The sequence below is a fragment of the Molossus molossus genome, unplaced genomic scaffold, assembly GCF_014108415.1.
Source record: "Molossus molossus isolate mMolMol1 unplaced genomic scaffold, mMolMol1.p scaffold_m16_p_5, whole genome shotgun sequence".
NCBI lineage: Eukaryota > Metazoa > Chordata > Mammalia > Chiroptera > Molossidae > Molossus > Molossus molossus.
In genome coordinates, this window is record NW_023425388.1 from 51,639,256 (window position 1) to 51,657,350 (window position 18,095).

Consider the following 18,095-nt stretch of genomic DNA (forward strand, 5'->3'; position numbering starts at 1 on the left):
AGTCTTTTTTGGGAGAAAGGAATCTTGAAATACTATAGTTTCAGCTGGGCTGAAGCCAGACTTGGGCTCTAGAAGACTGGAGATACTGAGGAGCACTTTTAAAACAAAAATGTGATATTCTAAAGTTTTGGGTTCATGAGGATGGAATAAAATATAATCAGAATCAAGAATAGCTCAGCATTGCTTGTGTTGACATCAAAAGTCTTGGGTTCACCTTCCAGCTCTGCCCCTAACTTTCTTTAGGTAGCTTTGGATTAATCATACCTCATTGATTCTTAGTTCTCTCATGTGTAAAATAAGGGGCAAATAATATTTGCTTAAAGTTTTCTTGGAGAGGTGGGTATTATTATGCTCGATGAAATGGTTTTCTCCATTCTGGCTTGCTTCTGGGTTTAATCTCAGTGTTTTAGGAGAGGAAAATGTATAAATCTCTAGCCTGGTCCAATAATACACCATAGTTCTGCCCAACACAAGTGTTAAAATAATTTTATGACTCATTGTATCCAAGATGCTTTGTATAAATATAGAGGATGATGACCATTAAAAATTACAAAATGTCATGGATCACATGGGTCTGCTCCCTTACCACTGAGGTATGGAATCCTAGCCCCAGAGAGGTGATATTACTTACCAAAAACCGCAATTAAGAAATGACAGTGCCAGGACTGGGACTCAGACCCCTGACTCCCAGCTCAGTGCCTCTTTCCTTTCCAGAGGTCGCAACATAGCTACCCAGGATGGAATCCACCTGCAGTGCTGTTTTCTATGGCCCACATAGTATTTTAACAAAGTAGGGATTTGACCCTCTGTTTGTTACAACTCCACTATTCCCCATTTCCTCTGAGATTTTACCAACTGTGTGACGCCTTGGGTGTCTTTCTGGCTGAGCCTAAATGAGATGATGGGGATTAGTAGAGTGTGGGTGGGTTGACCTTCCCCTCTTTTACCTCTTCAAGAATTCCTTTGTAAACATAAAGCCCTCCTAAGTTAAGTCTTCCTAACCAGTCCTCACCCTTCCACTCCCAGACAACCACGTTCAGTGACTTCCCCCTTCTCTGGTATCTCATAGCTCCTGTGTGGCCAAAACTGATTCCCAAACGCTGACACTTTCTTCAGTTCTTAAGGCTAATGATAGATGACTCCATAGCCTTTCCATTTCTAAGACCTAGAAGCCTACTGAGTGATACTGAGGGTTACTAAAATGTAGCAATCGAATGATAATATTATCTCCATCTACTTAATACTCTAATTCAGTAAAATACAAATGACACCCAACACTTAGCCATACTGGGAAGCTCCTAACGCTGGACTAAACACATAGACAGAATCAGTACTGCTCCTTAGTGCTGTCTGGAATGGTTTCGTCTTTCAATTACTTCTGTTCTTGCTTTTTAAAAAAAGCATACATTTCAGTGTTGTGAATATTAAATATAATTTTGTGGGTTATTTAGGGCTATATTCTTCTAATAAGCTGGTTTTAACATATACATATATGCACCATGATTGCAGTGTAAATCATCCATGCTTTTAATGCTAACACAGCGATCCACAGAATATCCCCTAAATCTATATACACAGTGACATTCCCTATTACTACACGTCTTTTTTCATTTTAAAGTGGGTCAGTAGGTGAGCCACCAGGAGGCAGCAGTCAGTAAGACTTGAACACACTGATCTTTGAAAGGACCTCCTCTGTCCTCTGGTTATTTGTCTGCTGCTGTTCGTTTCCTCTGCAGCACAGTGAGTGCTTGAGGATGGGGTGCCTGCTTTCTTGATTTTCCTGAACCACACAAACTGTGTAGGATAAAATCCTGGTGTGAAGGCAGCAGAACCAGTCTGATAGAACAGGCGAATATAGAGGCTGGGCTTCTCTGACTTTGGACCCTCTGAAGGTATCTTAAAAAGCAATCAAAGCGTCATCCCCCAACTCCCTGCTCCATTAACAGCCAGAGCACCTGTGGCCCTAACACCTTGCATAGGAGACCCTGAGGCAGAGGACTTGAGGGCGAGATACCTGGCAGGCAGGTGGGCTGGCTTCTCCCCAGTACTTCATTCATCCAGACTCCTTGGGCAGAACAGGTATAGATACCTGGTAGAGTGAAGAAAGATTGAAGAAAAGGGAGAAAATGGTTGATTTAAAGCACATGGAAAATGGATCTGGGTTCCTAATTCTTCTATTGTGGACCACTGCCAGTCTTCCAGATTGTCTTTCTGATGCCATTCCCTCTGAGCCAGTCCTCTTTGCAACCTGAAGGCTCTTTCTAAAATGACAATCTGACCATGTCCCTCCACTGCTCAGTAATAACAATAGCTCCTCGTTGCCCTCAAAAACAAACACCGCACACTGCAGCGTGGTGTCCAAGGCTTTGTGCAATCTGACTCCACTGTCTGGAGGCTGCCGTCTCCCTGCCCAGCCCTGCCCAGCCGCTGGCAGGCACATGCCATTAGTCACACAGGCGTTGGTTCACACAGTGCTCTGTGGCACACTCTCCTTCCCTTCCTTTGTCATTTAACAGACTCTTTAATGAACCACTCTCATGTCATCTCAGCTGAGTCTTACAGTAGCTCTGTGAGCTACATCCCTGCTCACTTTTAAAGTGAGAACTCGGAGGCTTTGAGAAATTAGGGGAATTTTCTCAGTGCTAGTTTGCGGCAGGGGCAGAACTGATCAGCTCCATCTCCCTATGGGTTCCTTCTCTGTAGAAGGCTGTGAGTGTGTATATGTAAATGTGTGGGGTACCATGTGGCCTATCTTTTGAGGTACAGGCCTGAGCCAGGGAGAGGTAAGACATGTCTCCTGTGTTTTTCTTCCCCATTCCTGCTGTTTCAGCCCCCACCCTAATCCTGAGACCCAGAGGGTAAGAGGTAGGAGAGGACTGGCTTAGCATGCAGGGCTCACCTGTGATATTGTGGTACATCCTGTAATAGGGCTGCTGGCAGGAGTATCTGATCTCAGATTTGTATGTGGTCAGGTTTTTCCTTGTGGAGAAGGTGACCAGACCATGCTCCAGCTCTGCCGGGGCTCCACAGTCTGCAACTGATAGAGAAGAGAATGAGATCCCTCCGTTGCCCTTTTCTCTTCTTCTTGGGACCTGGTAGGTCTGCCTCATATAGTTGTCTGCTCTGCACACAAGTCCAGTAAGCCATATTATAGTCTATGAGAATGACGTCCCAGGGGATGTGGAGGGCGCAACCTTTGTAATCATCGGAGGTCTTGCTTGCAGGGTCTCTCCCATCTACTGTGTGGTCAGCTCACCTAGCCTGATGTCAATTTCAGGACAAGGGCAGATCTGCTGAGACTTAAGCAGATCCATCTCTTCACCACCAGGGCCCCTTTTTTGACTTTCAGATCTATTGTTCAGCCCTCTTAGCCTCTTCTGCCCAAGCTTGAAGCCTGTGGCTCAGCAAGAAATTCTGGCTAACAAGAATCAAAGAATATTCAGTTCTTCCAGATCCAAACACACGCTGAGTAAGAGCCATTAATGTGCTCACACTGGAGCTCAGCAAAAAGAAAAAGAATAACAGGAAGAAATCCAATACAGCCCCACCCTGCTGGCTCTGTAGACACAGAAGTGGGGTCAGGGTGGACCAATGTTTTTAGTCTTCACCTGCTTATTTTCTCCAATCATCGGTGACTGAACATTAGGGCTGGCTGTAGGATAAGACCAAAGATGCGTCCAACCAGGTCTCAGGTATGTTTCTAGCACTGATAGAGTCCATTACAAGCCTGCCAGGGGCCAGGTTATAGTCTGAGGACCCAAACTGTCAGTGTCTCTTCATGGGCCTCCGTTAGGGGGTGTTGTTCATTTCTAAGGAAATCCTAACAGCCTGTGCCAGCGTTGAAGAATTTTAGAGGAATCACAGAACTTCAGCTGCAAAGGACTGTTCTGGCAGGTGATCTAGAAAGTGATCTTTACTTTACAGATGAGCTCAGAGAGGAGACTTGACTGGTTTAAGGGCACACAGAGAACTGGTCAGGGAACTAGACCTGACCTTAAACTCAGTTTTTTTTTGTTTTGTTTTGTTTTTTAATAAACCGAATGGACAGTTCTGAAGGATCTGTTTTTCTAGTTGAAACTGCCTATAATCAGTATTAGCTGGGTAATGGTGGACTTTAGTTATCAATCTTCTGATAATTCAGAGGACTGAATTCCAAGGCCCTGGTAGAATTTCCAGAATTTTCCTCTTGCTGAATTTTACCTGTTTATCTTGGGAAACGGGGGGGGGGGGGGGGGGGGCAATACACCCCTCAGATACTACTCAAATATTAATGACTTTAAAGTTTAGGAATCTAAATTTATCTATTTGATTGCTTACAGAACTGTCAGACTTAAAAAACAGCTAACTCCAAGCTCTCCAGGATGCAGCAGAGGGCGAGGGGGTCCCTCTTACCCTCTCGGAAGGCCAAAGTCAGGAGTGTTTTGTCCTGGCCTCCAACCCCCCGAGACAAATCGTTTCCATGTGTTTTGATCACTCGAAGTACACACAGGCTTCTACTCCCTGAGGAGAGCATGTGGAGGTCAGCGATAGAACAAGGGGTGATCATATTTATTACTGAAAGCTCGCCACAAATTTACATGTATTATCCTCCGAATACCAAAGCAGATTTTTCCTCCTTTTTTTAGGAAATGCCATTGATTGGTGCCTGGATCTTGGTTTTACACTTGTCTCCTTTAACTCCGGTCTGGCAGTTCATTTTGCCTAAGGTAGCCTCCAGACCTGATTCTAATTTCAGGTGGACGAATTCCAGAGTTGGTCTTAGCCATGGTGAGTGAGACGGTCAGGCTATGTGACACGGCCCGCAATGGTGAGTTTCCTGGGTAGAGGGCCTGCTTTCACATCGCTCCAGAGAAGAAACCTGCCTACTGCTAAAGCTGGCCCTACAACCATCTAGAGGAGGTAACACATGGTGGAAAATGGAGGTCACTTCAGCTTGGGGAGAGTGAGCAGGGAAGGGGTGCCTTCTCCCCAAGTCTATGGTAGCCGGCAAAGAACCAAGTCTCTCTCTGGCCTGGAGACAACGTCCACTTTTGGGAGGCCTTGATCAGCTCTGCCCGGCACCATCAAAGATGCCACATCCGGACCCTGCTTCCTCGGCTAGTCTGTCCTCTTTGCTTTAGGAAGAGTTTCATCCTTTTCTCTGAAGCTTCCTCTGGCTATTTCCACTCTCTCAACGTGCCCCGCCCCTCTTTCCCATTCCCTTGGCCTCCCTTTCTCATTGTTCTCTGGAATGGGAAGTACCACCCCAGGTCTTGTCTCCATTGTCACCTTTTTCTGCCATTTATTTTCTTTCAGACACATCTTTCTTGACATGCTGTCCTGAGCCTACTTTGTCACCATTTGGGAACTTCCTGGACAACTCACAGTTGGCTCAACCCAGGGATGGCCCCCTCCCGCCCAGCCTCATCTCCATCCTTCCGCTCAGTACTTGTGCTCCAGCATCACACCCCTTCCTGGGCCTCTTTCCCCCCGCAGCTCTCCCCACATGGGAGAGCCTGCGTGTCCAGGCTCCGGCCAGCCTCCAGGCCTTGAACACCGCTCTTTCTTGAAAGCCTTTCTCATTCTTCAAACCAGATAGGGCTGCTTCTGGTTGTCTGCATTTCTCCTTGCAGATCCCTTTATCTGTTGACTTTTCTCTGATGTGTGTATCTTATGTTGATTTCATGCCTTCTGCCTAAATTATAGTTCCTTCTAACACACTAAGTACAACATCAATTATACTTTGTGGGCTTAAAAATACTGATTCAACTGATGCTGGTATTTAGTGACCACCCCGTGTCCTATCTTAGGGGCACCCCTGCCCTAGGCTGGCACTGCGGTCTCTGGACTGCTCTTTGTTCGCCCTTGTGGGATTCTGACCTCCTCCAGGGGCCACTTCATCAGCAAATTGACTAGTAGTCACAATGCCATGCAAGGCTTCTCTGATATGTGAATCCAGATTTTGTTCAGTGATGTCCCGGGGCACCCGAGCTGAGGACCACTGCCTGCAGTGTGATGCCTACCTTTTAAAGAACTTTAAGCAGTAAATTTTGAGAAATTCAAAACTTGTAAGCCCCAGAGGAAAGAACCCCTGATGATGGAATCTCAGCCCTGTGTTAGGTGTAGGTGGAAGGGAAACTTCTAGGCATGAGGATATATCTAGACTCCCTAAAAATCTGGGCTATAAGAGTTATTCCTAGTTCCACCTACTCATGTTAAGAAAGGGGCAACAGGTGAAAATATTAAAGTCATAAAGTCATAGGCATTCTGGTCCACTTAAACTTGGAGTGTGGAGTGGATTGGAAACCAGGGCCCACTTTGACCTGGTCAACCTAAAGCCATATGATTGTGTATCATTAAATCACGAGATCTCTAGGACCAAAGTCATTTTTCCTTTGAGAAGAATACATTCCACTTAGAGGTGCTAAAAAAAAAAAATCTCCCAGTGTCTTTTTATTGTTTTCTAGAGTAACGTTTGAATGGTGGGTGAACCCTCAAATGGAGAACTGTTCTCATACACACAGGAGTTTCAGCTGCTTGAGACTGTGTTGCCTTGTTTAGTGCCCTCTCTAATCCGCACTGAAACGGGAACGGAGTGCTGGCGTGGTGGGGAGGGACGGAGTAGCTCGGGGCCCGGGGTCTTGGGAGGGATCCATTCCTGGATGTCTGCAATGTGTGGGGTCCCGTCATTCACTCAGCCACTTGCTCTGATTCGAGTTCGCTCTCCACATCCATTTCGGTTTCTGTCACCGTGGTGAAGATCAAAGAGGGATCAGTGGGTCCAGAGGAAGGGAGCAGAGAGAGGAAGGGAGAAAGAGAAAGAAGAGAAAAATTAGCAAGCAAAGCAGAAGCAGTTTATGCAGGAAACACAGAAATCGCTCCACCAGAATTGATTAAGAACGCATAGTTCAGGTACAGCCAGTGTGAAGGACAGTTTGGGGTTGTGGAATTTGTACCATTTGGAGAATTTGCACAAATCATAAATTCTGGCTCATGAGGATTATAACATTCTGCCCCAGAGCAGGCTTTGCATTCACCTGATGCAGACCCTCATTTGACAGATGGCGTTCAGAGTGGTTGCAGGGCCAGGACAGCAACCCATAATTTCTACTTCCTGGTCCTGTGCAGGTTTTCTCCAGCACACACACTTCCTGTATGTTCCCAACCCCTTTCCTCACCACCTCTGGGGATTCTCAGCTTCTCAGTCTTGTTCAACTTTGCATCTCCCCTGGGACCTGGCACATGCCTGGGACAGAGAGATGCTCAATAAACACCCACTCAGTGAACGATCAGAGATGCCGGGTGTGTCTAAATAGAGATTCTAATAGTTCTAATCCAGGCTGTGCTGGGAGAACCAGGTCATATTAGGGAGAAAAAAATTCCTCTTTTCTGTGGCACAAAATGACAGGAATTCTTTTGTATACTAACCAAAGTCACTTAAAAGAGTACCATCGGATATAGGTGTGCCTAACTCTAGCAACACATCCGTTACACTAAAAAGTGTGTGTGTTTCATTAGGGAAGAAAACTATTATTCAAGTTTCCTACTTTCCAAAAGTGTGAATGAGAGAAACCAAACCTCTTCCTAGGGAAGGAGTTGGGGGGTGGGGGAGAGAAATAAGCTTTTCTCGAGCTGTTCCTTGCTCCTGGCGCTCCACAGGTATGACATGTACATGAACACAGTCAGTCCTCAGAACAGTCAAGAATGTGGGAAACTGAGGCCAAAAGCATCTGACTAGATTGCTTAGGGGCCTTCAACTGTTTGAGTCTGGACTTGAATCTACAACCTTCTGACTCCAAAGCCACATTCTGTCCTGTGCACCCCAAACCCTCCTCTAGCCCCTCCTTCCGAACACCCCCTTGCGTGGTGGAACTCAGCCACAGCGCCTCACAGGAGCCACAGGCTGGAGGCGGGGCAGCTGTGTCTGCTGGCAGTTGAGTCCCTCCGTGTCTGGACCTTGTCTTTTTTACCCAAGTTCCTCATAGACCTCTGGATAGGCATCGGGTAAATGTTCGTTGAAACTTTTTGTTGAAACTGTCAATGGCGTCCTCCTCCCTTCCCCACAATGGGCTCTGGCTCCAGCCACATCATCATATAAAAAAAGAAAAATGAAAAACAAGCACACTCTTCTCCAAAGTTCTGCCTGGGATTTGCCTCAAGCGAGCCCTGCCCTGACAGTGTCCCCTTGGGGCAGTGGGAATGGCTCTGAGCCATTTAGGAGGTGGTGGGACACCACGCCAAAGTGTTCATGAAGTCATGAACTACAGGTGGGCAGGACCAATCCTAATGCTTGACTTCTCACCCCTCTGTTCTAAAGTAAATATGCCTTCCTGTCCTCCCTCTTCGTTTCCTTTCCTTTCTGCCCTATAGATGAGTTTTCTCAAATTGTGGTCCTTACAAGTTTTGCATTGAAATCACCGGGGCAGAGGGAGAGGCGGTAGTGGCCGACAATTTGATCTACAAAGCTCAGTAGGTGATTTATATGGACTACATTCCAGGATATAGTCTAGAATATTAAAGCTAGTCCAACTCTTTATTCTACTGTCAAGGAGGAGGATCCTGTCCATGGTCAGAGGGTAGGTTAGGAGCAGAGACAAGGCAAGAACTCTGGGTCCTGAGAGCCGGGAAGAACTGTGTCCCCTGCTTCACACACGTTCACTGTGCGGACCCTACAGCCCTAAAGCATCAGCTGTCCCAGAAGACAGTGGATTTGGCTGACGGCCACACAGAGACTGACAAGGTCACTGGGCTCTGGGTACTGGGGCCAGAATAGCTTCCTGAATTAGCCATTGCCAGAGCTAGCTTCAAACCAGGAGACATGCTCTTCCTTTAGCAAGTTTGGCGACCTGTCTGCAGGCAGAGGTAAAATTAGTATTTAGAAACTAAACTGGGACCCACAAAAAGTTCCTTTTGGAATCCTAATGTCCTATTTCTGAAAGAAACATTAATAGTCTTTTTTTTTGGTCCAGCCCACATGGGTCTGCTGACTTCCCGCCCCTTTTCTTTCAAAGTGTATCTGCCAAGCTGTCTCCCTTGCGTGGTCTCTGTTCAAATCCCACTGTGCTGGGGAGCTCATAGTCTGTGTAATCAACCAAGTTTGTTTTCTTACTTTTACAGGTGGGAATCCTGTGACTCCATGTGCCGTCCTTCAGACACTCCATCTGGAACGTGTCCATCTCCACGTTGTCCTAGGAGAAACAGGAAAAGGTGTGGGGAGAAGGAAGAGAGGTGGGGCTGGTGGTGGTTTCCAGTAAAACCAGCTCAAACTAGAAACCTGGGTGTCCTAACCTGAGATTTCCTGACCATAAGCTTCCATGGGCAAACTTGAAGGTAAGGGAAAGACAGATGCTGAGTTTATAGTCCCTATTCCTACCCTGGAAAGGGCGAAAGGCAGGGTGTGAGAAGGGGTTTGGGCACCGTCTCTGAAGGGAAACCTCCCCCCTTGACTCCTTTTCCAGAGCAGTGGCTCTCAGACCTGAGCCAGCATCCACATCTCTGAGGACTTGTGCCCAGATGCCCGGGCCCTGCCCCCGGAGTTTCTGAGTCAGTGGGCCTGGCCTGGGGATCAAGCCTTGCATTTTGAACCAGTGAGAAGATACTGCGGTGGGAACCCCACTTCAAGAACCATTTCTTGAGGGCAGCGGTCCTTGAGTTTGGTTCACATCAGACTCACCTGGGCAACATGACAGAAAAACCAGTCACGGGGCACCACCCCAGAGATCCTACTTTCATTGAGCTCAGGTGGGCCTGGGAGGTGACTTTGCTTTTTAAGTTAAGCAGGTGATTCCTAGAACCACTGTTGCAGAGGGTGAGGGGGTGAGCAGTACCTGCCTGCCACCTCTAAAATCTCCGCTTTCCGTTCCCATTCCCCCAGTATGCCTCAAATTCGTCAATGTTGTTTGTCCTGATTGTAGCGCTGAGGAGGTCTAGATTTTTTTTTTTTTGAAATTCAAACCAGGCCAGGCTCTGGTAAAAGACTGTTGTGTTTCTTCCAGAAGTGAGTCTGGGACACATGCTTTGTATTTTCAGAAGACTGGAACTTTTGGAGCATTTTGAAGGTTTATGGGGAATCTAGAAAATACTCTGGTAGGATCATCTCAAGTTCTGGAAGCCCCTCTGTTCTGGGAGGCTCGGAGGACTTCTCTGGCCAGTGGCTCTCTCTCCCCGGGCAGGAGCCTGTACCTTCAGCACTTTGTAGCCCGTGTCACAGCTGATGAGCACCTGGTCTTTGAAGAAATACTTGGCTTGCAAAGGCTCAATTTTCCCGTGGACAGGAGGCTGTAGCACTGGGCACTCCTTCCCTGGTGGGGAGCAATGGAAGAAACAAAAGAAGTGAGAAACAAAAGTCTGGCAGCGAGAAGCCCATCCCTAGACTGCCAGGCGTGATGGGGGTGCAGAAAACACAGAACTGGGCTTTGGGGCCTGGGCCTAATAAGCCCTGAAGACTCACTGGAACCCCGAGCAGGCCACTTTTCAACTGGGACCTCCCTTTCCTCATTTGTAAAATGAGGTGGTTAGCCAGATGATTTAATCAAAACTCAGGGTTGGGTAGCATATGAAATGTCACTGAGTGCAATCCTCTTCTGACGCCTTTTTTTGTAAATAACATCTTCCATAGTAGACATCAAACATCTATTTGCATTCCTACAGTGACAGGGAGCACACCACCTCGCAAACCTGTACCTCTCATACTACACTCACCTGATTAAAGGAGCAGTAGTTTCATATTCAACTGAGATGTAATTTTGACTCATCAGGTGTGGTCGGCCCTCTTGGGGAACTCGGGGTGACTCCAATCTCTCTTTCTTCCCAAGACCGTTCCTCAAAGTGTTGGACTGTGATCATATACCTCTGAGCCCTCTCTTCAAAAGGTGAAATCAGACAGGATTCCCAGGCCTGGGACTATCCCTGACATTTTTATTTATTTTTCTAGACAAACTCTCTTTTGTTAATATTCTTGTCACTTTTCTCCCCAGAACTGGGCACTGAATTTGATAATGCAGGCCAGGCCAGGACACTGGAGCCTGCTAATGGCATTAGTCACACCCAGCTGTGGTCTCGTTGCTGATGTCCACTCTCCTCTTTTTTTCTAGTTAGTGTATACCCTTTGGGTGGAAGGGCTCCATCAGAGTTTGGGCGGGGACTGGCTGCCCTGGGGTAGTGGGGAGGGAAAGCTGTGGGCGTTGCCAGTCTGGGGGAGCACAAGGAGGCAAACTGCCACAAGGGAGCATTTTGAGCTGCAGGCCCACACCCAGGGCACCGCCTCAGACTTGGAGAGGGCTGGCGCTGGAAGGTCCTCGCCAGGCTCAGGGAATCACAGTGTGAGGGGGCAGTTCAAACACCGAGTTTTGTTTCTTAATCTCCCCATGTGATCCTGAATGTAAGTTCGAACACATCACTGCGGCCCTTCATCCCATTTTATAGATGAGACACTGAGTCGGAAGACAGAATGTGCCTTGGCGACCTCAGAGGCAGAACTGGGAGTCCTGCCACAATCCCAGAGGAGTCCCAGGCCAGCACCCCTTCTCCTTCGGCCACCGCTCCACGAGGGCCGAGCACAGCGCCCAGGGTACCTGTTGCCCTGTACGAGAGCTTCCAGCCCCGGTTCTCGCCCGAGTTGTCACTGCGGAATAGGATTAGGACGTTGTGAGTCTGGGTGTCGATGGGTTCCGGGGCTTTCTCTCCACAGAAGGGTCCCAAAACCTTTGGGCCGACTTTAATCTGTGAGTAGCAAAATGAAGAAAAAGAAGGTCACATTGGAGCAGCCGTGGCCGCCGCAGGGACCTCCTCTGCTCTGCGCCCCGGGGTTCCTGGAAACCTCCGTATCCATCACACTCCTGGTAGGCGTCACCATTCACCAGCTGTTCCATCTCCAGCCCCCCATTTACCACGTACAGTGGCCCTGACAGCGCGCAAAGCAGGCCCATAATCCCCTGCTCAAAGATGAACACAGCACAACTCAGAGAGGGGCGGACCTTGTCCGGGTGCACAGCACAGAAAAAGGCCTCTGCGCTCAATGAATTTGTAGTCTAGCTGGGGGAGTCTGACAATAAATATATACTCTAGGTTTATAATATGTAGTAAAATCTATGTGACCTATAGAATTCATCATTAATATGATAATAACTCTAAATAGGTGGCCAGGGAAGGCCTCCTTGAGGAGGCGACATTGGATTTGAGACACGCAGGATGAACAGGAGGTTGTCATTGGAGGAGGAGAGGAGGACACTTTCCAGGCAGGAAACAGCAAAGGGGAAGGTCAAGGCCAAAGGTAGGAAAGAGTCTGGAAAGCATTAAGAGCAGAAGGAAGCCAGTGTGGTTGGAGCAGAGGAAGTGCCACCGCGTGAGGTAGAGAAGGCAGGCAAGGGCCACGTGAGGTTGAGGAATTTGTGTTTACTTCCAAGTGCAACATTGATCGCATCTGCCCTTTGTAAAGATCAGCCTGGATCTCACGGGAGAACAGGCTGTGCAGGGCAAGGGTTGAAGCTAGGAAACCTACTACGAAGCTTTGCAGTTGACCAGGAAATATGGGGGTTTGTGCTGGGATAGAGGCAGTGGGGTGAAGAAAGGGAATAGGTACTATAGGCTGATCCAGATTTCTCAGCTCTCAGCCCTGGGTCCTTTCTATGCCTTTAACTTTTTCCTTCCATCTCTGAAGATGAGAATTCCTTAACCCTCATTTAGTGACTTCTATAATCCCGGTGGTATCTTCATCTTGCCACCCTCACTGTGGAGAAGGGGAAAGCAAAGCCCCAAGAGATTAAGTACCTCGATAAGGCTCATGATAGAACTCCTGGAAGACCATGTGTCGTGGGCAGAATTCTAAGGTGGTCCCCATGACCTTCACCCTGGGTGCTACTTCATGACGATGTTATGTTACAGGGCAAACGGGATTTTGCAGGTGGCCAATTGGGTAGTTTTGGATCAGGGAAGATCCCTAGACTGGATCTGATTAAGCTGGTAGATGCTATTTTAAATAATTACTCTTTGGGAAGTAAGTTGCTTGGCCCCCTATCCTGGGAGAAGGTAGAGGGCAAGAATATTAGTTTTCCCAATTCAGCCAGATATTCCAGCACCCTCAGCGCAAAGGACCATTGCAGGCTTACCTTGATGTAGTCATAGGGGCAAGGCACCTCTGGATGGTCCTCAATGTCGAAAATGTCTTCAAACTGCAGGCTGATCATAAAACCCTCCTCCAGTCTGATCACATAGAAGCACTCAGAGCTCTTAGGGTAAGGATTGGGGAAGTCAGGGCTGGTGATCATGCCGGTCCTCTGGGTAAAGAGGTTGTCACTGCACTCCACTGTGGAAACGTACCAGAGCAAAGTGACACAGCACACCATGGCCACAGAAACGCCTTTCTTATCTGTTACTGTACGGTTTCCTAGCGGTCCCAAGAGGCAAGCAGGAAAGGATTCATTCTCCCCATTTAACAGATGGGGAAACTGAAGTTCAATGAAGGGAAGTAATTTATCCAAAGTCACATACCTAATAATTTGCAGAGTCAAGACTCAAAGGCAGTGAATGTGATAAGCCTTCGGGGACAAAGGGAGCATAACATGGGAAGGTTTTGAGTGGTTGTGAGGGGGATGTCGGGACTGCCTTTGCCTGCTCTCCCCTCAGCCCAGAAGGTCTCTGCTCAAAGCCTGCCTCCATCCCTCACACACTCTCTCCGGCCTCTGGCCTTGCTTTGTTGCCCTTCATGCTGTTGACCGCTACTTGCCATTGTGTGATATATTTGTTTGTGGATTCTCTTGCTCCCAGTAGACTGAAGGTCCCCTGAGCTCAGGGAGTCTGCTTTGTCCCCACTGCATTTGCTGCATCAGGGACCCAGTGTCCTAGGATCCTGGCCATGGCTTAGCGCTGCTGACGTCCTTTTATTGGCTGCTGTACCTTTGTCCTTGGGCTGGCCCATCCTAGACCTAGGATGTCAGTCCTGTCTAAGCACTTGCTCATCCTGCTCATTTGCAAATGAGTAAACTGAGGCCCAGAAAAGGGCATGTGACTAACTTGAAGTTCTACCACTCTGAGCTCTAGAACAAGGTTTAGATCAAGGTCACTTGAATTCTCACCTGTTTGCATTTTCCACCCCAAGCATTCTCATGGCTAAAATTGGTTCTTGGTGGGGGGATGTCTTACCCTTTTTATTAATAGATAGGCATACAGCACGTAAACAATATATACAGTATATCGCAGGGGCAGATATTAAGAAGATTAGGAAGATGATATTTTAAAAAATTCCTGGAGGCACAGGTAAAAATGAAAAAGAGATCAAGAAACCTTGCTCATTCTTAGCCTCCACTGTACTCAGCATATAGCAGGTACTCAATAAAACCTTACTGAATGGAAACAGAAAATATGACCCTCTCTGGAAGAAAACCCCAAATGTGCCTGCTCTGTACTGATGAGTCATATAGGGATTTTATTCAGACACAAGTGGAAGCTTTTGAAGGAGAAGAGAATTATTGTTTCCAGCCTTGTTCTCCTCCAGTGATCCCTCACTCAGCTTCCAAGGGATTTCCCTAAAACACAGGTCCTCACCCTGCGGTCTCACTAATCTACAGGTAATTCCCCAAACGCTCCATGCTCTGTCAGACCTGGGGAGGTTTGCAAAAGCTGTGTCCTGCCTAGAACGCTCGCCCCTTCCTTGTTCCTTTACGTCTGCCAGCGCCACCATTTCTGGGAGGTGTTTGCTCCCTCCCCAGGTGGACTGAGGTCTGACTGTGCTGTGGCCACTCTTCTTGTACAGCATTTACTACTTGCTTGTGCGGCCGCTTCCCACTCGCCTGGGTGGTCCTCATGGAAAGTAGCTGACCCCTCTGCTTGTCCACCTCTGCCCAGCCCAGACACTATGGCAGAATAGAATAGGTATGTGGATGAGAGATGAAAACAGAGATAGCAAGAAGGAGGTGTTTTCTTGCTGCTTCTGTCTTTGCCTCTCTCCTCCTCCTTCCCTTTGGACGGGGGTTCTCTTTATCACAGAGGAATTTAGGGGCCGTGGAAGAGAAGGAAAAAAGGAACTTCTGGGTGAGACCTAGTTCATGGCTCAGAGAGGGGACTAGGAAACCATTTTTCCTAAACTTGGCCAGACTGACGGCCTGCAGTAGGAGAACAGATAGGGAGAAAAGGGCAGAGATTTCTGCTGCCCGGGAAGAAAGATGGCCCAGAGGCTAGGGCTTCTGGGCATGTCAACAGCATCATCCATGTGGTACCTGGAGGCACAGCTCTCTGACTTCACTTTTAATTGTTCCTACTGTATATCTGTCCATTCTCTGAGCGTCCTCAATCTGATTGGAAAACGTGTCACCCGATGGCGATGAATAGGATCACCCCTAGGCCCCACCTCGGCAGGTCCGGTTGTCCGTGTGGAGGATGTAGCCAAAGCGGCAGGAGCAGTAGTAGCCTCCAATGTAGTTATGGCAGTAGTGGTCACAGGACAGCTCCTCGTCCTCCCGCTCGGTGCATTCGTCCACGTCTGCGGGCAGACAGCCTCTCAGTCAGTCAGTGCGCGTGGGGTGGTGAGGACAACAGCCAACATTTACAGAGCACTTAGCATGAGTTTCATCATTTAATCCTCACATGAAGCCCAGAAGTAGCCGGTTTCTCTGTTCACATGAGGAAATGGGAACTCAGAGAGGGGAGAGGTTTCCCCAAGATTACAGAGAGCCAGGTTCAAACCCAAGCAACCTTGACTCCTGGTGGAGCCACTATTATCTAACAATTTTGATAATAGCAAGCAGGACAGTTACTGTTCCCATTCTATAGATGGCAAAACTGAGACTTAGAGGCATTAAATGACTGACTCCAGGTCACACAGATAGTAAGTGGTGGAGGCAGCAATCAAATCCAGGTGGGCTGGCTCTGGAGCATGGGCTCTGACTTCTCCATGCTGCCTCTCCCGTCCTGTGTTGCATATAGAAATCAAACACTGTTCTAAGCATTTGAAATATAAAGATAAAAAAGATGTGTGTTCTCAATCCAATTAAAAAATTTGAACATACATTTCCCCCCAAAGGATACATAAACAGCCAACAAGTACATGAAAAGATGCTCCAGCCCTGGCCAGTTTGGCTCAGCGGTTAGAGCGTCGGCCTGTGGTTCGGAGAGACCCGGGTTCGGTTCCCGCTAAGGGCACGTACTTCGGTTGCAGTTTGTCCCCGGCCCTGGTTGGTCATGCGGGTGGCAGCCACTCGATGTGTCCCTTCACGTCGATGTTTCTCTCTCTCTCTCCCTTCCTCTCTCTCCCTCCCACACTATCTGTACAAAAAATGGAAAAATATCCTCGGGTGAGGATAAAAAAAAAAAAAAGAAAGAAAAGATGCTCCAAGTCACCGGTCAGCAGGTGGATATATGATAGAGCAAATGCAGTAAGACATTCATGGTAGAATCTGTGTGGTGAGTACACAGGTGTTCATTGCAAAGAAGAAAGCACAAGGCACTTTGAGTGTTTAGTGAGAAAGGGAGACCTGGGGATGAGCCACGCACTTCTCACTTACCCACGGCCATGTAGTGGGCATCGAAGCCTGTGAATCGCTCCTCATCAGAGAAATCTGACTGGAAAGTGACGGACATGAAGGAACCAGGGGAGAGGACCACTTCCTGGCCAGGGGTGTGCTCAGTGTCTGTGTTCTCGCTGCCACAGAAGAGTGCCAGCAACTGGTCTTCAGTTTCTACCTTTGAGGCCAAAGAGAAAGGGAACAAGATGAGCAGTTTCCCAAATGAGCTTCTCTGCTGGTCTCCCGTCGAAGAAAGGGAGGGGCTGCCCCTAAGCACACCAGGCAGCCAGGGAAACCTAAAGCGAGGGATTAGGGATTCTGGAATTCAAGGGAAGACACATTGCAGGGTAAGTCAAAGGGGCCGTCCAGTCGCTGTTTCATTCATTTCGTTTAGGTCCATCGGAAGTAGCTTGACCTTTGTCATTCCTGTTGACAACCAAATGGCTTGTTTGTTGAAAATAACTCAGTGTTAAAATTAAAAAAGAGTTAGATAAACTCACAGATGAATTCTGTATGCAACAGAAATTTACCACATTTCCAAAGAAAACAAACTTTATATACACTATTTGGCCCATTCATTGAGCATTCAGCGTGTGCCTGACACTGGTGATGGGGATGATGATAGAAGAATGAGACACAGAGCTGGGCGTGGGGAGACAGAGTTCAGACTGCTGAAAACGCACACGGAGCTATCATTCAGTGTGACAGCTGGTTTAATGGAAAACAAGCACAGGGAATGCTCAGAAGGAGGTGAACTATTCCCATTAGAATGTAAGCTGCAGGACAACAAGACTTTGTTTTCTTTACAGATGTGACTTCAGTGCATGGAACAGACCAGGCATATAGGAGTTATTTGTTGTCAAGAACTCAAAGTACATGACCCATTTTGAGAGCAACGAGAAGCCAGGTAGTCTATGGAGATTGTAGGAGATGCACTTGAAGTGTAGGTTGAAACTAGATCATGGTTGATCTTGAATGCCATAGTAATATCTGACTCTTCATTCTGAGAGTAAAGGGAAGACATTAAAAACTTTTGACAGGGAAGTTATGTCATGGGAACTACATTGAATAGGTAGTCTTTATTTTATTTTATGTTATGTTTTTAATGATTTTTTAGAGAGAGAGGAAGGGAGAGAGAGATAGAAACATTGATGTAAGAGAGAATATCTATGGGCTGCCTCCTGCTTGCCCCCAACTGGAGATTGAACCCGCAACCCAGGCATGTGTCCTGACCGGGAATCGAACCAGGACCTCTCAGTCCATGGGACGCTGCTCGATCCACTGAGCCATACAGGCTGGGCATAGGCAGTTTTAATAATACCAAAACCACTGGGATCGTCCAGCAATAGTGCATTTTTGTGTATGTTTGTACTAAGACTCATATGCAAAGTTTCCTATTTGCTAAAAGAATTCACTACAGTGGGAAAGCCAGAAACCCAGGGTACATTCAGAGACCCAAGCAGAGATCTTAAACAGGTTGCCTAACGGTGATTGCGTGTTGATTTGGGAAGCACAGTGTGGCAGCTGTGTAGTATTATTTAATTGACCACAAGCACTTGGCTTTCCCATGACTCTATTGTTTGCACCTTACCACATTCTTTTACGCTTGTATTTGTATTT

The 18,095-nt window shown here is 47.5% G+C and overlaps 1 protein-coding gene across 4 annotated transcripts in view; it reads right to left on the bottom strand.

The window, feature by feature from the left end:
• Positions 1 to 18,095, bottom strand: part of MASP1 (mannan binding lectin serine peptidase 1) — a 58,462-nt gene that overhangs the window by 17,145 nt on the left and 23,222 nt on the right. For 3 of the 4 annotated variants that reach the window (XM_036242853.1, XM_036242852.1, XM_036242854.1), the window contains 8 exons: positions 16,476 to 16,653; positions 15,323 to 15,454; positions 13,086 to 13,282; positions 11,553 to 11,700; positions 10,162 to 10,280; positions 9,089 to 9,167; positions 2,900 to 3,037; positions 2,015 to 2,089 (listed from right to left, as the gene is read on the bottom strand). In XM_036242853.1, the coding sequence (XP_036098746.1) occupies positions 2,015 to 2,089; positions 2,900 to 3,037; positions 9,089 to 9,167; positions 10,162 to 10,280; positions 11,553 to 11,700; positions 13,086 to 13,282; positions 15,323 to 15,454; positions 16,476 to 16,653 (1,066 nt within the window). Of the gene's footprint in view, positions 1 to 2,014; positions 2,090 to 2,899; positions 3,038 to 6,409; positions 6,723 to 9,088; positions 9,168 to 10,161; positions 10,281 to 11,552; positions 11,701 to 13,085; positions 13,283 to 15,322; positions 15,455 to 16,475; positions 16,654 to 18,095 lie in introns of those variants that run through there. The other variant, XM_036242855.1, reaches the window with a different exon arrangement.